The sequence below is a fragment of the Lissotriton helveticus genome, chromosome 2_1 (genome assembly GCF_964261635.1).
Source record: "Lissotriton helveticus chromosome 2_1, aLisHel1.1, whole genome shotgun sequence".
Taxonomy (NCBI): domain Eukaryota; kingdom Metazoa; phylum Chordata; class Amphibia; order Caudata; family Salamandridae; genus Lissotriton; species Lissotriton helveticus.
This window is the reverse complement of record NC_136059.1, coordinates 1184365334-1184386869: the sequence shown is the minus strand read 5'-3', so window position 1 is coordinate 1184386869 and position 21536 is coordinate 1184365334. Positions and strand designations below refer to the sequence as shown.

General features: G+C 43.5%; 1 protein-coding gene across 1 annotated transcript in view; it reads left to right on the top strand.

The window, feature by feature from the left end:
* The window catches only part of LOC144818536 (alcohol dehydrogenase 1-like), a 78817-nt gene extending 57849 nt beyond the window's left edge, over positions 1-20968 (top strand). Inside the window, exons 5-9 of the mRNA XM_078676056.1 lie at positions 39-258; positions 4226-4486; positions 4862-4997; positions 18643-18781; positions 20656-20968. Of these exons, the coding sequence (XP_078532182.1) occupies positions 39-258; positions 4226-4486; positions 4862-4997; positions 18643-18781; positions 20656-20689 (790 nt within the window). The 3' untranslated portion in view covers positions 20690-20968. The remainder of the gene's footprint in view (positions 1-38; positions 259-4225; positions 4487-4861; positions 4998-18642; positions 18782-20655) is intronic.
* Positions 20969-21536: the final 568 nt, after the last annotated feature.

Below are 21536 nucleotides of genomic sequence, written 5' to 3'. Positions count from 1 at the left end.
AACGATCTTACTAACCTCTGAGTTTGTCCCTTGCACAGTGGTGGGAAATACATTGGACTGATGGCGGATGGTACCAGCAGATTCAGCTGCAAGGGGAAACTGATTCACAACTTCTTGACAAGCAGCACCTTCACCGAATTCACCGTTGTGGCTGAGATTGCATGTGCCAAGATTGATAGTGCTGCTCCCCTGAATAGAGCATGTCTGATTGGATGTGGTTTCACCACTGGATATGGATCTGCGATTCACACTGCTGATGTAAGAAGTCACACTCTTTGTTTTCTTTTCTACTCCTCATTATAAGCACAGAGATATCTCTTTACACCTATGCACACGATCTGTCTATGCTACAGCTTCCACATATGTGTCATAAAAGCTATTACATTCAAATCCCAACTCCATATAATGATAGGAGCCTCTGTTGGGGCAGGATGTGTTCTAGCATTCAAGGGGTCAGCTGTTGAACAAGGGATTAAAAGGTCATGCCACATGTTGCCCAAGTCACCAGGCTATCTGATCCTGGACCAGTCATTGCAAATCTGTGTAATTGATCCGCATTATGAGTGGCTTGGGAATTAGTGTGATATGTATTGAAACAAATGGAATCTGACTGCACAGGGTTTATCAGGTGCGAATATTCCCACCCACTTACATTTTGGGGGAATTAAAACAAGAGCCACATGTTCTAATACACATCAAGCATTACTCCCCCAATAGATATCGACAGGATTGACTAGTCATTATTTACCATAAAACTCATAATTGCGATATGAATGGTACAGCCTATATAAGTTCTATTACAATTGCGATTACATCTCAATTAACCAGACGATTCTTAATTAGGGCCTAGTCTCCTACATAGAAGGAGTTAAGAGAATGCTAAACTCTTGTGATAAATACTAAAAAAAAAAAGCTATTTCTTGGTGCTCTTCAAAGTAGCTGGATATGTTGGTAGCCCGGAAATGTGAGTTTGAATTTTCGAGGTGGCTAAATCACAAACCTTTACTAATTCACCTCTAATGCTTTTTGGGTTCCGGAGTAGCGTGCTACTCCCCGAAAAGCACTTAGACGCCTCATCGGGGTAGTAAGCGCTATAGAAATGCAATTAAAAAAAGGAACATTTAAAAGATATAAAGATATTTCTCCTCGGTATGCCTCTGCTGGGAAGGTGTAGCATGTTGACACATTCCCAGGTCTACCACTCATGCTAAATGTGGGAATGCTCCAAAATCCATAGGTGGATGTGTGGGAACACCCATTCTCTACCCATGGAGCGCCTCCCCGGAGTAGAGTAATACAAGGCAGAAACTTCTGCTGCTTTGCGTTACTCCTGATCTACCAAAGATGGCCTTGCCTGGCTTGGTAAATCTCATTCTAAGTTTTGCATCACCCTGCATCCCCTTGCATGGTGCTAGGATGAAGCATATCCTTTAATAAATATGGCCCCATGTGGTTTCCAAAACGACAAGGGACCTTGCAGGTATAATGGCAGAAATAGTACCGGTGCACCAGTATTAGGGAACTGCTGTCATTACTAATGTGTGAAGCATGCATTACGCACATAATATTAGTGTTTGCGCATACCTCACAACTTTTCAACTATACACGTAAATTCTTTTGTGATTCATGTGCACAGCAAGCATGCTGTAAAGTGCACATATAGCTCTAAATGATCCCCTAGAATGGATATCAGAGCATGGTTTACTATGCTTTTGTCTTAATATATTTGAACTCATTTAACAATATAGTTGATTGACATGCGCCTTTTACTATACACACTCTGGAAAAGCTGTATATTCTGCCACATCTTAACACACTCTATGCACTTACCCCAGATCCATTTGGGTGTATATTTGATGCTTAACCCCTCGGCTACGCCGCCGATTTTGCAGCAGTGCGGCACTTCCGCAAAACGGACGGGGCCGCGTCAGCCATTGGCCGACGGCAGCACCAGCGAGGTAGTGCTGCCGTCGGCCAATGGCCGACGGCAGCATGGAAGGAGTTAATAAAAGGTATACCAAGAAGCATGTGAATGCCCAATAAGTTAGTCCGTTGTGGGTAGTAACTAGAGTCATGACTTAGAGTTTGGTGGATGAGTTTTTCGACACAGATATGACAGATATTTCATCTTCTTTATTACCGCTGCACTTCTAAAAAGGCGTATGTATACGTTACTCTTGTGAAAGAGTTCCCATCTGCCAAACTCTAAATCACACCTTAAATTTCCATTTAATTTCCCATGCTACTCCTCTGATACCCCTCGATACGATCACTTTTCGAGTCCCTGTATAAGTAATGCTCACATGCCTCCTGTACTACTCCGCATAAGTACATATTACCACATTATGACTTTTAAATAGTACAGGTCTACTTTGCATTAAAAAACTTTTTTTTTTAATTGGGGCCCTCTATAAGGCATAACATTTATTAACATCTTTAGCCAGACTTTCCCTCTGTAAAGACATCTTTTTAAAATAAAATGATTGAGACAGACAAACGTGGATTTCAAACAAATAGCTTAAAGGCAAATTTAGAAGAACTGATTAGTTCATAAAAGAATGAAACTAGGAATGTCCCAGAATGCATAACACATGGCAGCACATATCAATGCATGTGAACAATCATGAAAAGCTCCTGCAAGGAACTGCTTCTAGCTCCGCCCTCCTTCCTCATATGTGTACACTGCATTCTACTGCCTAGCAGCCAGATGTTGATCGAGCAAGCCTAATGAGCGAGTAGAGTGATCCTGATCCAGATGTGGTAATCAAGATCCCCCCCTAGAGAACTGAGAGCGAGCGCTCAGCTTTCTTCAGGTGGGGCTGGCATGTTTATCCTGAAATAAATGTTTTCAATTAAGAGAAGTTTGTTTATTCCCTTTGTAGACCTCCCTGGCATCCAGAGATTGAGCTGCGGTTCTTTTTGAGCCAGCTAAGCTGGATTGTTTAACTTTTAGAATTCTGGTTGGTCTGATAGAGGATATTCAGAAATTCCTCGGTGTCTCAAGGGAGACTACGAAATGGAGAGAAGGAGTTACTTTCAAACAATAATAAACCTCCTAATGTCAGAATACTATAAGGGACTGTGCACATTGGCGCCTACTGCCTTCGTCTATGTGACAGGGGGCAGTAGGAAGGGTTGATAGCAGAATAATATGCCTTTGTGTTGCCCAGCATCACCACAGCCAAGCTATAAACTGTACTCTAACACATTCTGCTCTAAACATTACAATATAATGTCCACCAAGCAGGATTTCTCATTCTTGTCAAAGAGATTCTTTTTTTATGCTCTTTTTTGTAGGATTGCTGTTGAAGGGATTCTCTGACCACTTTAAAGCCTTATTTGCAAGGTTCTGTAAAGGATTCAAAAAATATGTTTTTAAAAATGTACAGGGATTCCAGCCTGTTGCATTTATTTACAGGAAAACAACTACAGAGGAGCTGAGTGATTAGAGCCACCAGAAAATGGGTCCTGGAAAGGGTACGGATTAGGGGGGTTGACTATTTTTTCCCTGGGAAGACTATTTCTAGTAGTAAAAAAACAGCACAAATCGGGGTGAGATTCTTTTATTAAATAAATTGCACACCCGGAAATCAGTGTGTAGATAAAAAAAAGTCACATTGGTGAATAGGCGCCCTTTAAGATCACATATTTCCCTTGGAATGATAGGCCAAGCTGTGTGCCAGCTGTGCTGCCATACTTGGTGAATACAACAGAGCACAATATCAAATGAAGCAGCAATCTCTGAGTACAACAAAAGTGAGTCACAGCTACTCTTTGCAAATTGTTTGCGAATCAGGCTTTAGATTTTAAAAATTTCTGTTTTCAAAGTAATATTTTTTTTCAACATACCTTCAGCTCACTAACCTTATTGAGCCATAAATTGCGACATCAATAGGATCCCTTTAGGTTGCAGATAACCTACAAGAGCTGCAAACAGAGCTGCTGTTCATTTTTCTGGTCCTATCTTCTGAGTTCATAGAGAATGGGGTAAAATGCTCTCAATAACCTGACGTGTATTGATAATGTGAGCAGTAGCTGATGAGGGATGATTTTGAGATCAACACCATTGCAGTAAATTAAATTACACTTTGAAATATATAAACATTAAATACATTTTAATGCTATATTAAATTGATGCATTTCGTTCCATTGTGAACGATTATGAAACAGTGACCATAGCTTCTCACCTTCTGTCCGTTATTTGTTGGCTTCGATGTTCCCATAGGTTAAGCCAGGAACAACTTGCGTTGTGTATGGCTTGGGAGGAGTTGGCTTGTCTGCTGTCATTGGCTGCAAAGTGAACGGAGCCGCTCGGATCATTGGAGTAGACACCAACAAGGATAAATTTGCTAAGGCTAAAAAATTAGGAGTCACCGATTGCATCGACCCCAAAGACTGCAAGAAGCCCATCCACGAGGTGATAGCCGAAATGACTGATGGCGGAGCCGACTACTCGTTTGAGTGCATTGGAACTGTAGACACTATGGTATGTCGTTTTTTTTCTTATTATTGTGCTTAGAATAGCCACACAAGGCATCATTAGGTTGTAAGTTTATAGTCATGCTACAAGGACCAACAACATAGCAACAGCAGCGTACATATATTTGTAACAATTAAAAACGAATACACTAAAGTATCCCTTGGTGCTACAGCGTCAGTACCTGATTATTTGGTTAATGGTAAAGGGCTAGGCACAGTTGTCTGATTTAGAAACAGTAGGAAAGGGTTAAAAACTAAAAAAACAATAAGTGGACTTGAAGAGCATTTCGTGTATTAAGCATCAATATATATTAGATGAAAAATGAAACGATTTTTAAGACTTGTGATGTGGATCCATTTCTCTCCTCCTGTTGCCTGTCAGGTGTCTGCCATCAAGTCTTGTCACTATGGGTTTGGAGTCTGTGTGATCATTGGAGTGGCCGCTTCTGACGCAAAGATCTCCCTTGATCCCATGCTGCTTCTAACAGGCCGCACCGTGAAAGGAGCTTTCATTGGAGGTACAGTATCCAATCATCTGAAAGATAGAGCAGCTACTGCCTCTGGGAGAGCAGAAATTGACATTGTGGGGGATGTTTAAGGGGATGTATGACGGTACAACGCGTACCGTTTCAACGCGTGCTTTTACAATGCGTCTTTAACAACGCAGGTCGTTACCACGACTTGCGCTGTTGGGCTCGGATAGCGAATAATATCATTTACTATTCTAACACCAGTCCCCGTGGATAGTAGGGAAGGTGTTGGAATAGTAAATATACCATTCTTTATCCTTTAGCGCCCTCCAGCGCAAGCCGTGGTTACGACTTGCATTGTAAAGGACGCGTCGTAAAAGCACTGCGGGGTAACATCCGCGTTGAAAAGGATGTTCCCCGTTTGAGGCCTTCAAACAAATAACCACCAGAGTAGGGAACTGGTGGCCTAGATTGTCTCCAGCATGACTTACGTATTGATGGGCGTTGTGCGCAGCTCTTGTTTGTTGGGGCAGATGGGTGGACATCTTTCTTGACCAATTTAAATAGATTAGATTGAGTATGTGGGCAGTTTTGCAGCTTTGATGAAAAGACAGACTGAGTCAAGCCAGACATTGAAATTAAGTATTGGAAGAGCTGTACAAATTGCCCTGTTGTTACAAAGGCCAATACGCCATCTTTCTGAACCGTGAAAAAAAGGTTCAAACAGTGGAATGCGTTGAGCAGTCTGAGAAGAAACAAAGTCGAGGGCTTCATTTCCTGATCTCTACGAGTCAAGCGTCAGTTCAGCCAACAAAGCACCGAGTTTTCAAAGTTGGCTCTTCTCCTGTTGTATGATTGAATTCTTACTTAGAAAAGGTCACAGTTGTTTCACATTATCCAAGAGGCAGGGAATCAGCCATTCATACTTTTGTTTGGAAGACACAGATGTTAATTATCCAAAACGTCAGTATAACGTGATATCATGAGCCCTATGACCCAACATGACCTTATAGGTTTAAACCCCTGTTCCACCCTCGGTCTCTAAACAGCTGGTATTTGTTGCTGAGCAGGGAGGGAAGTGCAAAGAATATAACCTACAGATTGTTAACAGTGATGTTGAAGCCCTGTTAACTTGCTGTTCCTGCAGATGCTTTCAGGAGCCAGAAAGCCATGTGCAGCAAGCCAAGTGCCAGGGCTTAGAAAGGACAAGCCAGGGGTAGAAGCTGCTACTTCTGGAATACATACGGGCTACCCTAGTATCACTGGCTGACCTTCATGTGAATTGACAGGTGTCCTCTGTCTCCCCCCTGATTTACCTGATTACCTTCCTTCTCCAGAAGACAGAATCCCACGAGGTACAACCCATGGCAGTAATAATTTGGACGGTTGTTTAGTATTCTTCGTTAAGGCAGCAACATTTTCCTGCTCCCCTCGGAGTGTCCCTGGAGCTTCTATTTTAATGGAACATGTTGTAAATTATTCCTACCTTTGTTTCCATGCGTTCCCATTGTATTAGCCCTATGTCATGTATTCCAGAATGTAGGTGGCTCTGACTCATCCTGGGATTCTAGGATGAGACAGTTTGTGCCTGGTCAGCTAGAGTTGAAGATACCAGAACACATAGCAGTGGGTTTACATTTGTCATTATTGTGAAATATCAAGTAGGTCTCTGACATTAGTAGTAGACTTTCACCTACAGGCTTCCTCATCATAGTGCTCTCCTAGTGTTCTGTTGGGCTGCAACACTTTTTTACAGTCTCCTTATAGACAGCTCCAGCTGTCTGTGGCAGAAGGCATTGTGTGCAATTCTCAACAGATGCAATCCTTACTCAGGATTGGATGGCTTTCATGTCAGTCTCAGTTGTCCTGCTTTTATTTGTGGCTCTCCTCTTTTTTTTGCATTTGACCCACACACAGGAGCTTTTAGGTCAACCTGCCCTAGGTTCGTCATTCGTCCACATTTATATACCAATGTATAGGATTTTAGTGCCACCTGGTTGCCACTAGAATAAACCGCTGTATAAATGTGGAAGATATAACATCGATCTTGACAGACACCAGGGTCACTGGAATTATGCCACTTTACGGACTTTGCGTTTTACCTGGGTGTGCAACATTACATAACCCATCATTCACTCCATATTCTGCTGAATTTAACAAAAAATATTTGTAGCTCAAATGGATCAAAAAGGTAATAAAAACGAAGAGACATATGGCAGTCCTTGAAAATGTTTCCTGGTTCCGTTTCTGTGCTTATTGCTGCGATCAGGTGTTAAACGGTTACGTATGAGGTGAAACCTTTCAAATTCCAATTGGCTTCGTTGTACATAAAGGTAAGGGAGCCTGATAGGCATTACCAGTGCCTGCTTTTCGAACACTGTACTGGTTCAGTTTTGAAAAAAACATACCTTGTGCATTATTTTCCTTTGAAAGTAGGCTTATCTTGCAGTAAAGTACATTCTGATGTACTTTCATATCTTGCTGATACGCACTTTATAGTAAGATGGTTTAACTCTGCCTTGCAGCTTGTCTTCATAATGTAGAAGGTCCAGTTTGTCTCGTGGGCGAGGCACAGCTGTCAATTATGCAGCAGATGCAGTGACCCCGGGGCAGTTTTTGCAGGGTTATCCCAAACTTTTTGTCTCCCTCCTATATTGATTCTGAACTGTTTTGATGGTTTTATGACTCTTGGTTAGATTGGTCTGCACATGTCTGGTATATTTAATTTATCTGTAAGTCCCTTGTACAGTGGTATCCCTTATACCCAGGGCCGGTAAATTAAATGCTACTGGGGGCCTGCACCGCTGCTTGCGCCACCCACAGAAGTAACCTTTCACACCTGTCTCGGTCCTCTGCCACTGCAGGGCCTGCACGCACATTTTACTGCCACAGTGATTTGGCATTTAAAATGTTGGCCAAGTCTGAAACTCCCCTCTTACTACATATAGATCACCCCTAAGGTAGACCCTAGGTAGCCCTATGGGCACAGTGCTGTTTTGGTAAAAGGTTGCGGGGAACAGCGTTTACTACGCAACTTTTACAACGCTGTGCCTTTACGATGCAACTTTTATAACGCAAGTCGTTACAACGACTTGCGCTGGGGGACGCTCCAGGATAGGGAATAGTTTAATTTACTATCCAACTCCTTCCCTACTATCCACGGGGACTGGAGTTGGAATAGTAAATTAAACTATTCACTATCCAGCGCCCCCCAACGCAAGTCGTTGTAACGACTTGCGTTGTAAAAGTTGCACCGTAAAGGCATGCATTGTAAATGCATGCTTAGTAATGACATACATCCAAGGTTGCATATGTGCCTTTGTTGTGTGGCATGTCCTAGTAGTGACAAACATCCTTTTTGGTTTCTCATTGCTGTGAGACTGCTCCTCCTATAGGTTTACATTGGGGATTTGCTAATATGTGTGTCAGTGGTAATTTTTGTTCTGGAAGGAGTAGCTTTGCCATGTTTGAAATAGTGGCAATAAATCCTGCTTATTGGTGTGAGTGGGTTTTGTATTACTATTTTAGAAATGCCCCTTTTAGAAGTGGGCTTTTCTGCAGTCACAAAGGGAGCTGAGGTGTGCCCTGCATGTCCTCTTAGCTAGAGTGGTGGGAGGAGTTGTCACCTGCACCTGAATAGTGCTGTGTCTGCCCTTCACATTGCTGTTTTTGCCCCCATGTAGTGTGTCTGGACTGGAGTTAGCGCTGGGGATTTATTAGGGGTGTTGTGCACTTCTAAAGTTGTTTGAAGTTACCTCCAGAACAAAGACATTTGGAGTGTAAGTACATGGACTGTGACCCCATGATTTTAGGCACTGTGGGAGACTTGTAAGCAGATGCTGCTGGTTCTACAGACTGCACAAGGGAAGGGGGAACTGTTATGCTGCCAGGAGGAACTGCTATCAGACTTGCTGGCTGTGCTGACTTGTAGCCTGTTTGTGTCTCAAGAAGGACTGTCACTGGTTACAAGGACCCTGATGTGCTGGCTTGCTGCTTGTTGTCTGCCCTTGTGCCCCCAGTGATCTCACAGGGTATGGTGGCCTGCCCGGTGTTTTTGACAACTTACTGCCTGATGAGCACTTTATTTCTTTTTGTGCCTGGCCCTGAAGCAACAGGGGAAGGACAAGGGAACCCTACTCGCAAAGGAACCAGGGCGCTTAATTTATCAAAAAAACAATGGTTCCTGCGGTATATTTGTACAATGCAGAGTCAGTACATAGCATAATAGCAATTTTCAAGAGACAGTAGAGGGTTTGACAGGGGATGCCAAGAGGAGAAGCAAGGCTCAAAATACAGGCTGTTTGTATCAAGGTTTTTGTATTTCAAAACAATGATTTCATCATTAGTATACAATTTATACACATAGTAAATTGAAACAAGTGCAGTGTGTACCAAATGTTTCTTGTGAGAACCAACATATAAATCAGTGACAGTAAGTGAATATATACAGGTTTCTACTGGGGATATGTACTGGGAAAAGGGAAATTGACCAAAAGCAATAATACAATGAATGGTTAGTACAGTGGCAATCTATGTTTATAGGCACTGTTTGCAAGATTCATTCCCAATAGCGTCGACGGCGTTTCGACCCGGAGGAATGGGGGTCTCGTCAGGACTGCTCGTTGAGGGACATCTAAGGGAATTGAGAGGGGGGTAAGTGAGGGCATATACTATGTACAATTTAAGGTAATTAGAAGATTGTTAAGTATGTCTAATTACCTTAGGGTGTGTAAATACACATCTAGCAGCCCATGCGTGATAAGGGAAGGTAAAACCAACTTACACTGTACCCAGCCGGGTACTGTTTAAGGGAAATAAAGTGAGTAAGGTCAATATTGATTATGGGTGTGCATCAACAAGTACGAATTAGCACGCTGTCGATGGTACTTACCACTGTGGTGGTAATCTGAATATTGAAGTCTGTAGTTAACAGCTTCACCGATCGTCGTGAATAGGACTAGATAATGGACTGTAGTTAACAGCTTTACAGATCGTCACGAGTAAAAGGCGGACGGTGCCGGCAGGATAGTGACCTTCAGCCAGAACAATGCCTATGTAAAAAATGGGCTATTTAGAATCGGATCTGTACAGTCCGGACATATAGAATATTGGGTGAACTGAGATCGGACCCTACCTGAGCAGGAACACAGTAGCGCGATCGCTTCTCGCAGTACGTCAAAGTTCGTCTGGAGACTTAACGGTAGTGCGGGGCCAGCGTCCTCGCGGTATATACCGTAATGTGTGTACTGCGTGCGCAGACCTGACGAGTAGAGATGGAAGTCTCTAACCTCGTCAGGCAGTACTGGGTGAGGGCTGCGCTCGTGAGCTAAGAGGGTGTGTATTAAGTGGAGCCGTGTATGTTATCTATGGAATCTATCTTTCTCGACATCGTAAAACCAAACAATTATGAGAATTGCAATTACAAAACGTGTAATAATTGCCCAGGGCACACATTATGATTCAAAATTACACAGTACTTTTACATGTTGTTGTAAAACAATGCAGAATAAAACATTACACCCAATGATTTGAGCATATACCTAAGATGCATGGTATACATACTGCGTGGCCCTGAAGCAAAGCGTGCTGAGCACTTTGGGTGAGAGATTGCATGTGTAACAGAGGACCAGTGTGGGGCACTGGGCACACCAGAGTCAGCCGGACTGGCCCACTTGTAGCTCCATGTGATGGAGTGGATCAGGAGCCTGAGGATCCTACTACCGCCGAGAGCCTCGGATTTCCCCTTCCATTCCTTGCTCCCTCGTGCTGCATCCCCCGAGCAGAAGAGAGGGATGCTACAGCAGTGCAGGGAGTCTGGCAAAGTCCCAGGGAATTACCTAAAAAGAAAGCAGAGGATCTCCGTTGTCATCTTGCTGTGGGTGGGGTCCGGCAAGGAAGGTTACGGCCACCTTTTACTGCCAGCAACAATAGCCTCAGGGAGAGAAAGTTGCTGCCACTAAGGTTGGAGAGGGGAGGACACGGCAGGGTCTCCCCATGGTATCCTCAATATGGGCCCTTCTCCCCAGGACCCTGCCACAGAGGGTGCTGTGGCCCTTCAACAAGCCCTGGTAGGCTGATATTGGTGCCCTAACCACAGGAAACCTTGTGACACTGGGGCAGGATCATGTCGCGTTACGGTAGCAGGCAGCCTGCGTTTTGCGAGTTGAGGTCTCCCCAAAAACATGGGCAGGGCTGGTGCCTCCCTCCTTTCGTGCACATACCTGGGTCACTGTTGCTTGATTGTTGGGAAGGGGCAGAATCTCGACAGAGGCTCTGGATTCCCTGAGAGAATTTACAACAATCCCCGTTATAGGTGCACAGGTGCTGTTGCGCCCGATATCCTTGTGTTGGTTACCATACGATGTGTAAAGAGAGACCAGGAGCTCTGGCCAATGCTTCTGATGCATTTCATGCCAAGATATTGGGATATGTCATTTTATATCCTAAACTGGTTAGGACAGCGGAAACAATATCATCTCTCAGCATAAATATGCACAGTAAAGTGGTCTTTCATGATGTTTTCGTGACATCTGGTGATTCCTAGAACTGGTCATAAACTGCTTCATATTCATGCCTTGATGTGAAGATTTATGGTGTGCCTATGCTTTATACTGACAGGATAATGAATATTCTTTCAAGGGCTACAAGATATGTGTGCAGTGAGGATGATTTGATGACGTATGCAACCTATAAGTATTTACTTTATTGCACTAACTGTGATGTTATGACAATTGCCTTTTTGTCAAAGTGATTTATGGTTATTGTGATTGTGGTCTATGTGTTATATACAATGTATGAACTATTTTTATATACTACCATGTGGAGTCTCTTTTGTGGTGTATTCATTGTGTAACTAGTTTGTGTGTGTTGCACAAACGCTTTACACATTGCCTCTGGGGGATACGCCTGACTGCTCTGCAAAAGTACCAAGGGGATAAGCTGGGGTTATATTGGGTGTGTAACCTCCTTACCCTGACTAGACCGGTGTGTTCTGGCTGGCTTAGATGCATAACCTAGCCAACCAGAAATCCCATTTCTAGCAAGCAGAGTGAGGTGGCCATTGATCTCTACTTTACCCAACCAAAAGGAGTGCTAGGGGACTTGTTCCTTGCTTAGGTTAAGGTTCACTCTTTCCATGTCGTGGGGACAAATTATGAAACAGGCCAGACGAGTACCACCAGCAGTATTTAGTAGCTACAGCCAAGCAGTAAATATTGAAAACTATATAAGAAGAAACAATTCCTTTAGTAAAGGCCCATCGGAATTGCATTGGTGCCTCCAATTCATGTTCCAAGAACACTTTGCTCAAAATGGTAGCATATACTGTCCAAAATAAGAACAGTGTTAAGTTGGTCTTTTCAGTTAGGCTATCAAAACTGATTTATTCAAAGTAATATTGATCAAACCCATACAAAAAACAAAATAGCCATGAAGAAGGGCATATGACGTTACAATGCATACATTTACTTCGCGGTACGTTACATCGTGGTTTTTACAACACAAGTCGTTACAACGACTTGCGTTGGAGGGCGCTGGATTTAGGAGTAGTATAATTTAGTATTCCAACTCCAGTCTACGTACAGTAGGGAAGGTGTTGGATAGTAAATTATACTATTCCTTGTCGTACTAGCGCAAGTCGTTGTAACGACTAGCGTTGTGAGAACCGTGATGTAATAGCATTGCGATGTAATCCCGAGTTGTAAACGATGTTTCCCATAGAGAAGTCTAAAAGCCATAATTCCATCAATAAAAGCATAAGGATGTGTAGATATTAAATGTAAAAGGTCAATTACATGGAATGTAAAGCCTAGACAAGAGTTAGAAAATGCATACTGTTGGTTGATACTTCATAAATTACCAGAGAGCTTTTCACACTCCCTCCAAGCATTGCTAAAAATAACACATATAACATTCAGTTCTTATTTCAGAGAAAAAGCTTCTGAACTAGAAAGAGTGCATGGCCCCTTTTTTTAGGTGTATTTGAACTCCTTTCTTGGCACGGTGTGCAGAGGTAACAAAGTGAAAGTAAGTGTGGGGGTTTTCAGAACTTCAGTCAACAGACATCACAGGGCTTCCCTACTTGTGACTAATGTCAGTTCAACCCACTTATGCACCTCGATGGACTGGTTACTGACTGTATCCATCATGCAGATGGACTCTTACTCCGCCAATTTTAGAATTGAGTTGTTGAAGAAGAGGCTGAGAAATGAATGGGGTTTTGAATATTTGTGTTTTGTATTAATAAAAGAGTGTTACAATACTTTGCCAATTTAAAAAGACTTATTGGCATATTATCAAGTAAATGTTCACCAGTTTAGCTGCGCTTTTCTGCGATGAAGCGGCGATCTCCTTATCACACAATTTACAAGGACTCGCTAACATGCTTTAGTGCTTGTTTTCTTGAGATAGCAGCCGTTTTTTTTGCCGCTTTGCATTTCAGCGATATTTATCGCTACTGACGTGCAAAGTAGGCATTCCTCACTAAAACTACATGGAAACAGTTGCAAACACAACTTCCCTCTATTATCAATGCAGCCCTGGACCCGTGAAGCGATAAAAAAAGTCACACTAACCGCGGTTGTCGCTGGAATTTAACACCTGATAAAAACTTGACTTAACCGTCAATGGGAGGTGGATTGTTAGGTTAAGTCCACACTTGCCTATTAGCAAGCTTTTCATTAGTGCAGTAAAATTATCACTGGGTTTCTCACGCTATTGCTGGTTATCACCGCTATCGCTGGATTTTACATTGCCTCTGAGCAAAGCATTGCTAATACACCGCTAACACAGCAATGTAATCCAGCGATAGACGGCGATAAGAAAATACGCACTATGCGCGATTTGCGATAATTATCGCACAGTGTTGATAATATGCCCCATAATTTTTTTTTATTTGGTGGAATTTAAAAGTAGGCCTCACGGGTGGGACTGGGGCCTTTTCCTCCTCCGGGGTCTTTTTGTAGAACGGGGGTTTTTGGGCGACAGGCACACTGCATGTTGGGGTGGCTTTTTTGCTTATTGCAGGGGTGCAGGGTGGGGGGTGTTTTCTTGGATGTTGGGGGGTGGATTGGTGGGGTGTTTGAGGTTCGTGTTTTGTTTTTTCAAGGCGATTCTATCTTGATAATGGAATTTTCAGTGTCATGCTCATTTGGGGATGGTTCCTGCATCACTTTGTGGGATGGGGGGTAGCGGGTTGAAGTTTGTTTCATGGAATGTCAATGGTCTAGGGGATCGTATAAAGCGGGGGGTGGTGTTGCGATGCCTGCGACGTTTGTCTCCCGATGTTGTCTTTCTGCAGGAGACACATCTAGTGGGTAATACTTGTCATGCAATGAATAGGTGGGGCTATCGTCTTGTTGCGCATTCAGGATTTACTACGGGTTCCAGGGGGGTGGGCATCCTTCTCCGGACTTCCCTTCCCCTTGCTATAGATGATGTAATCCTCGATGATCGGGGGCGTTACGCCATCCTCGTGGGACGATACGAGGGCCGAACCCTTTCCCTGTTTACCGTCTATGTGCCCCCCGGCCTACAGTCCTCTACCTTCTCCGATTTGGGCCGAGTGCTGTTGGGACTCCCTGATGGTGCTCTTTTCATGGCTGGTGATTTTAACGCTGTTCTCTCCGGCTTGAATGATCGTTACCCCCCTAGGGATACTCCTTCGGCCCAATTGTGGCTGGGTGGCTTTTTGGATACTTTTGGTTTGGTGGACTGTTGGAGACTTATGCACCCCACTCAGCTTCAATACACCTTTCATTCTGGAGCCCATGGGAGTTTGTCTAGACTGGATTACTTCCTCATGCCAGCTGCACAATCGTCGGCTGTCCGGGAGATTAGACACCTTCCCCGGGGCATCTCGGACCATTCTCCGCTCTGGCTTTGTTTTGATGTGGGGGTGGAGGCGGCGGGCCGGGTGGCCCCTATCAACCCTTGGTACCTGACCTCCCCTGTGACCCGTGGTCTGTTGATTAAGTCCCTGGACAACTACTTCCTAGATAACGAGGGGTCTGTCTCCTCTGCGGTGTCCCTTTGGGAGGCTTTTAAGACAGTGATTCGTGGGCAGGCCCTATCTCTTATTGCTGACACCAAAAAGGCGAGGAATCGGGAGGTGGTGGGTCTTGAAATGGAAATACTTGAGCTGGAAGCTGACTTGGAATCGAGTGTTACTCATGACAAGCTCCATGCCCTGGGTCTGAAACAATTTGCCTATAAGTCTCTGGTCACAGATGCGGCTAAAATGATGTTTCGAGAGCAACAGGGTCGTCTGTATGATGTTGGGGACAAAGCCGGTAAATTGCTTGCCTGGTTGGATAAGAAGGAGAGGGCGAACCGAGTCGTGCCTGTGATTCGGACTTTGAATGGTGTGAATGTGACTGACCCAGTTGAAATAGTTGATTGCTTTGCTGATTATTTTCGTGCGGTTTACTCCCCAGTGTCGAAGCGGGATACAGACGACTCTCGCCTCTTGTTGCGCGACGTAGCTTTGCCCTGCCTCTCTGACTTGGAGCGGGTCTCTATGGAGGCCCCGCTCTCTACGGACGAAATAGCGACTGCGATTCGCTCTCTCCGTTCGGGCAAGGCTTTGGGCCCGAACGGTTTGCCAATCGAATTATACAAACTGTGTCCTGATAAGATTGCGCCCTATCTTCGAACAATGTTTTCGGAGTCCCGTGAACGGGGTGCTCTTCCTTATGACCAACGCCAAGCTACGATTGTTGTAATTCCTAAGGACGGTAAGCCCCGGGATCTTTGTTCGTCGTATAGACCCATCTCCCTGTTAAATGTTAAGCCCAAGGTTCTTGCCAAGGTCTTGGCTACTCGCCTCCTAACGGTCATTAGTGACTTGGTTCATCCGGATCAGTCCGGTTTTATCCCGCACCGTAACACGGCTCTGAATCTGCGTCGCCTCCACGGAGCCATCGCGAGGGCGGGGCTTCTGACGGAGCCGGCCATTTTGGCTTCGTTGGACGCCTCGATGGCCTTTGATACGATAGAGTGGCCCTACCTTTGGGCGTCTCTTGAGAAGTTTGGTTTTGGCCCGGGGTTTATTGGATGGCTGAAGCTGCTGTACACCGACCCCCTGGCGCAGGTTGTGGTTAACGGCCGAGTTTCGGTTCCCTTTTCCCTTGGTAGGGGTACCAGACAGGGCTGCCCCTTGTCTCCACTGCTGTTTGCTCTCGCATTGGAACCGCTGGCTGCGTGGCTTCGCTAGGAGCCTTCTATCAAGGGTATACGTTGGTCCCCGGATCTTGAGGACCGTGTTTCACTTTACGCGGACGACATTCTTCTTTATCTTACTTCCCCGCGTAAATCCTTAAATGTTTTATTTGATGTTCTCACCTCGTTTGGCAAAAATTCTGGTTTGGTTATTAACTGGGCTAAATCCTGTGTCTATGTTCTTTCGGGTGATTTGCCCCCATTGCCGAACAGAGTTCCTATCCAGATTGTTCAGTCCGGGTTCAAATATCTGGGGATTTTTATTACGCTGGATTCGTCGCTCCGGTTTGAACGTAATCTCCTTCCCCCACTTCTTAGACTGAGGCTGGATGTGGCCCGTTGGCGTAGATTACCGTTGTCGCCGCTGGGCAGGGCCGCCCTTTTCAAAATGATGTCCCTACCGCGATTCCTTTATGCACTCCAAAATTCTTATGATCTTATCCCTGCTACCTATTTCCGAGAGGTTGAAAGTCTGCAAAGGCAACTGATTTGGGACGGGCGTCCACGTCTCGCCCTTGCGAAGCTCACCATCCCTTGGTATGATGGGGGCATAGCACTTCCTGATATCAGGAGATATTACTGGGCTACCCAACTGTCTGCCATTAACCATTCAATGTATTCCCCGGGTCGGAACCCGGCCTTTGACATGGATAGACTCCAGCTGCCGGGTGGGGACTTTAATAGAGCGCTTTATTCTAGGTCGGCTGGGCGCCATCTTACGGGCCCTACCAGGATCGCGGTTAGTGTATGGCGCGCTGCGAATGTAAGCCTGGGGTGGGACGACCGAGTGACGCTTGCTACTCCGCTCTTTGCATCTGAGCGTCTGGGATGTCTCTGGACGACGAAGGGGTTTGATCGCTGGGATACGATTGGTATTTGTAGAGTGGGTGATGTATGTGTGAATGGAGCGGTGAAGTCCTTCGAGACCCTTCGGAATGAATATGAACTGAGTGATAGGGAATTTTTTAGATATTTGCAGGTCCGTCATGCTCTCGCTTCTGTTCTGACTTCTGGTGCCGCTCTTCCCGAATCCTCCCCCCTCGAGGATCGTATCCTGGACGGCCATCTCCCCGATAGCACTATCTCCTTGATTTATAAGAAGCTGATTCACAATCGCGCCGACTTGCTTGTTCGACTCAGGGAGGCTTGGGTCGGCGACGGGCTGGAATTGGATGACGAAGATTGGCAGTCGGCGCTGTCTTCTCCAAAAGAGGTCGCCATTCCTGCCCGCCTCCGTCTAGTTCAGCTTAAGATCCTCCACCGGGTGTACGTCACTGGTCCTCGTTTGGTTGTGATGGGTTTTTCCCCGGATGGCCTGTGCAAGCGTGGGTGTGGGATGAGTGCTACGTTTCTTCATATTATCTGGGAGCGTCCGAGGGTGGCTGCCTACTGGACGGAGGTGCTTGCGGTGATGACTGATGTGACTGGAATTGCTCTGGCGCCAGAGGCCCGGAGATGCCTGTTGAATGTGTGGGAACCCACCGACTACTCGGTGGCCCAGACCAGATGGGCGACCCTGGGATATATGATTGCGAAGCGAGACATAGCGCAACTTTGGGGCTCACACAGGCCCCCCAGTGTCTCTGTGTGGGAAGACAACATGGACTGGTCTATGTTCCGCGAGAAGACTGTTTACACAGCCAGGGGCAGGCCTAGGGCATGGACGAAGATCTGGAGTCAGTGGAACGCCTATCGCGGTGATATTTGCGCTCCTCCCTTGGTTGAAACCCCTGATGTTATCCTGTCTCCCTAGGCCGACGTTCCTGAACTTTCGTATACTGTCCCTTGATTTGATTGACCTCCCCGCTGTCCCCCCCTGCCTTGCCTTATCCTGTTGATTGTAACTTTGGATTCCTGATCAGTGGGGTTCCCCTCCCCATCCTGGGCTGACTCCGTTTATTATGCATTCGCCTTTTAGATGTTTGTTTGTTTTTGTGTGTATAAAATGGAAAATTGTCTTCTCCTGTTCTATAGTGTGGGCGACATCCTGTATCCGGTTTGTGCCCGCCCGCCGGAAAGGCTCTCATTGTTTTTATTACATTGTGCTTTGCTTTTAGCGGCCAGCCCGTGCGGTTGTAGGCCCATCTCTGTAAATTTTATTTTGTTGCTCAATAAAAGTTTTTAACCGGAAAAAAAAAAAAAAAAAAAGTAGGCCTCACAATGTACATTTTCCCCTTTCACGTCCAGAGGCCTCTCAGATAATCAAACCATTGCATGTCAATATACCACTGAAGAAATAGATGCATTTAAACTCAAAAAGAAAGATACACATTTAGTTTGATATTAATAGGTGAAAAACACAATATGATCAAAATGTGTTTGAGATTTTCGGGACTAGAATCCCTGCATTCCCTACTGTGTGTAGTGTTATAGCTTCCCGATTGCTACGCACCACTGCCTTTTTTTGTATATGATTATATTGAACATTTACCAATCCAATTTGTTTTCTTGAAATTAATTATGTGTTTGCTTTTAGGATTAAAATGCAAAACTGCCATTCCACAATTGGTTTTGGACTATCTGAAAAAGAAATTTGACATGGAAGAGCTTGTCACACATACAATGCCTTTTGAGAAAATCAATGATGGATTTAAACTTCTGCACGAAGGGAAAAGGTACGTTTGACCCCTTTGAATAATACTCCGGTAGAAATAGTCAACACAAAGAAGTCGGTGTTAGTAAAATGTTATATTCCATGTTAATGTGCTTTGTGATAAGAATATTATTTCCTGATTTACCCTCTAATCTCATGTGATCTCAAATAGAAGACACTGTTCGTGTGGCATTTACATTATAAAGAATTCACATCATTATTCTAACTAATGCGGATTTTTAAATGGCATAATTGCTCTTACTAGAAATCTTAAGTTGTCCAAAGCTACATCTGACTCGCCCTGTTTTCTTTTTTACATTCCCATACTTGTAGTGCATTACTCATAGTAGGAAAATAAAATTACAAGTATCAGAAAGCAAAATCTTTCAGCACTCTTGAATAAATTATTGATTAAAAAATAAAAACAATATTGTAGCAATGTAGAGAGAAGTTGCTGAAACACCAAACACTTTTTGAAAAACACCTACAAATGTAAAATAATTCACTATTGGAATCCACAGTTTGTAGAAGGCAAACTAGTTTTCATGAAAAGAAATTTATAAATCTACTGTAGACAATGCATTTATTTGTGTGAGCCCATTTTACAGCACCTTGTCTGCCGGTAAACAATGCTTGGCAAATATTTCTTTTTTTATGGAGATAGTTGAAAATATAACCGGAAAGCCCCTAAACTTATATACCGATATTTCCTTCTGGAATAAACACCCTACATTACTTATTCTGTTACCCAGTCTGAGGCCATGGCCAAAAACTCCTACATCACACTCCATCTGGATTAACTCTATTTCCCATAAGGCCTGTAATAAAGCTTTACATCAACTTTAGTACATACTACGTTTCTCTATGCCACTTCAAGTGTAAATCCACAATTTGTAAATGCAAAACATGATATCTCAATGTCAAATTTAGATATTGTTCCATATAACCTTAGCCCTGTGGTAGCAATGTTTTTCATCAACGTTAGTGTATACTAAGTTGTCTTTGCGATTTCAAGTGTAAATCCACATTTTGTAAACACAAAACATGATTTGTCAATGTCAAATGAGATATTTTCATACTTAAATTTAAGTCTATAAATACTGTTGTGAATTGTCCAAAGATGTTCTCTCTTTAGTGAATTGTTTGGAACCCTGGCTACTAACTTAGTCAAATAAATCAAGCCACTCTAAACAAAAACAACAAATGCTTCTCGAAAACGTTTAAAAAAAATAATTGGCCTAGGAAATTCCAGTAGGGTGTTGTAAAATCAATTGAAAAACCTGGATCAGATATCTAATAGATGAGTTTTAGAAAGGTTGGGGCATATTATCAAGAACAGCGTTAAAATGATCGCCGCTTTAGCAGCAGGAAACTGCCGCTAAAGCGACGATAATGGGCTTGATATTATGCCCTTGTGAATTCCCATAGAAGCTCAGGTTCTTGATAATATGCCTCTAAGTCTTCTCCGCATGGCTATCCTCTTGTTGACCAAAAGAATGCAAGCTTCTGAAAAAGCACCCATGAGCACCCATATGCCCGTAATATTCTTAACTCATTATAGAATACTTCAAATTCTTTCATGCTGCATTTAAATAACAGTGTTAAAGGGAAATCAATTCACGTTTAAAAACCCAATTTCTAAAAACCTATAGCGGAAAATTGCTAAGTAAGCACCTGACAGTTTTTCATAAAAATGCACAAATGTACAACCAAATGTAACTACAGCACGTGAACGCTCTACATGCACCTTCATTCCAGGCAATCCAAGAACATGAGCCTTCCTGGGTCAGGAAGCCCAAAATTCTCAATACAATATGTAACTTTTATCATCAAGTGAGTTGTAAATTTGGTTAGTGCTTGCTAAGCAACTATTGATTTTCTTCTCTTTGTTTACAGCATTCGCACCGTCCTCGACGTTCAAAAGGAATAATCAAAAGTGGTGCCATTGAAATTAAAGAGGTCCTGCAATTCCTCCTGGAAGAAAGCATGCATGTTTTTATATTCCGCACGCTACCTGTGCAAAAACTTCGAGGCTATTTCCTATATTTTCCGTGCCACCAAAATTGGTGTTTCTGAATGTGTAGCAAAGAAACGCAAAAATAAAATCTTTCAAATCTAATATAACTATTTTAGCTTGTAGTGTTCTGATGAGTTTTTGAAACCTTATAAATCAACGTAATGGACTACAATAAATTCTATTTGTATTAGATTTGGGTGTACAATGTTTCAGTCTTGTCCAGGTGGTAGCTGCTATTCCGAAAGATTTTGCATCATTTTGTTTCTTTCGGTGTTTGTTCTCTTGTATTTCTGATTCTATCCCAAAACTTTCTTTTGTTTATCCCTCTTCATCTTTAGCCACTTTCTTCTGTGTTCCTCACTCTGTTTCTTCACTACTTCCAAACATTACAGTATCTCTTTTCGCTACACCTCTGAAATATGTTATTCATCAAAAGGTTACTCTTATTATTTTTATTACAGTTATGGTATAGAAGGGGCAACATTGTATTGCAGGTCCCACAAGAATACAATATATTCAGATATCGTATTATTATGATGATGATTAAAAAATATATTGATGCAAAATTAAGGAAATGGAAGGAAAACAATACCCCTGGATGCCCTCAAACCATACCCTCTCATGAGTGGGGAGTTGAGCTCTTTCTGCTTCTGTCTTTATTCTTATTGAAGACCATAGTTTTTTGCATCCGGAAGACAGATGTATTTTTCAACCTGAATTATAAAGTTCTCTACAATATTCAGATTTTTGTTTTACGTAT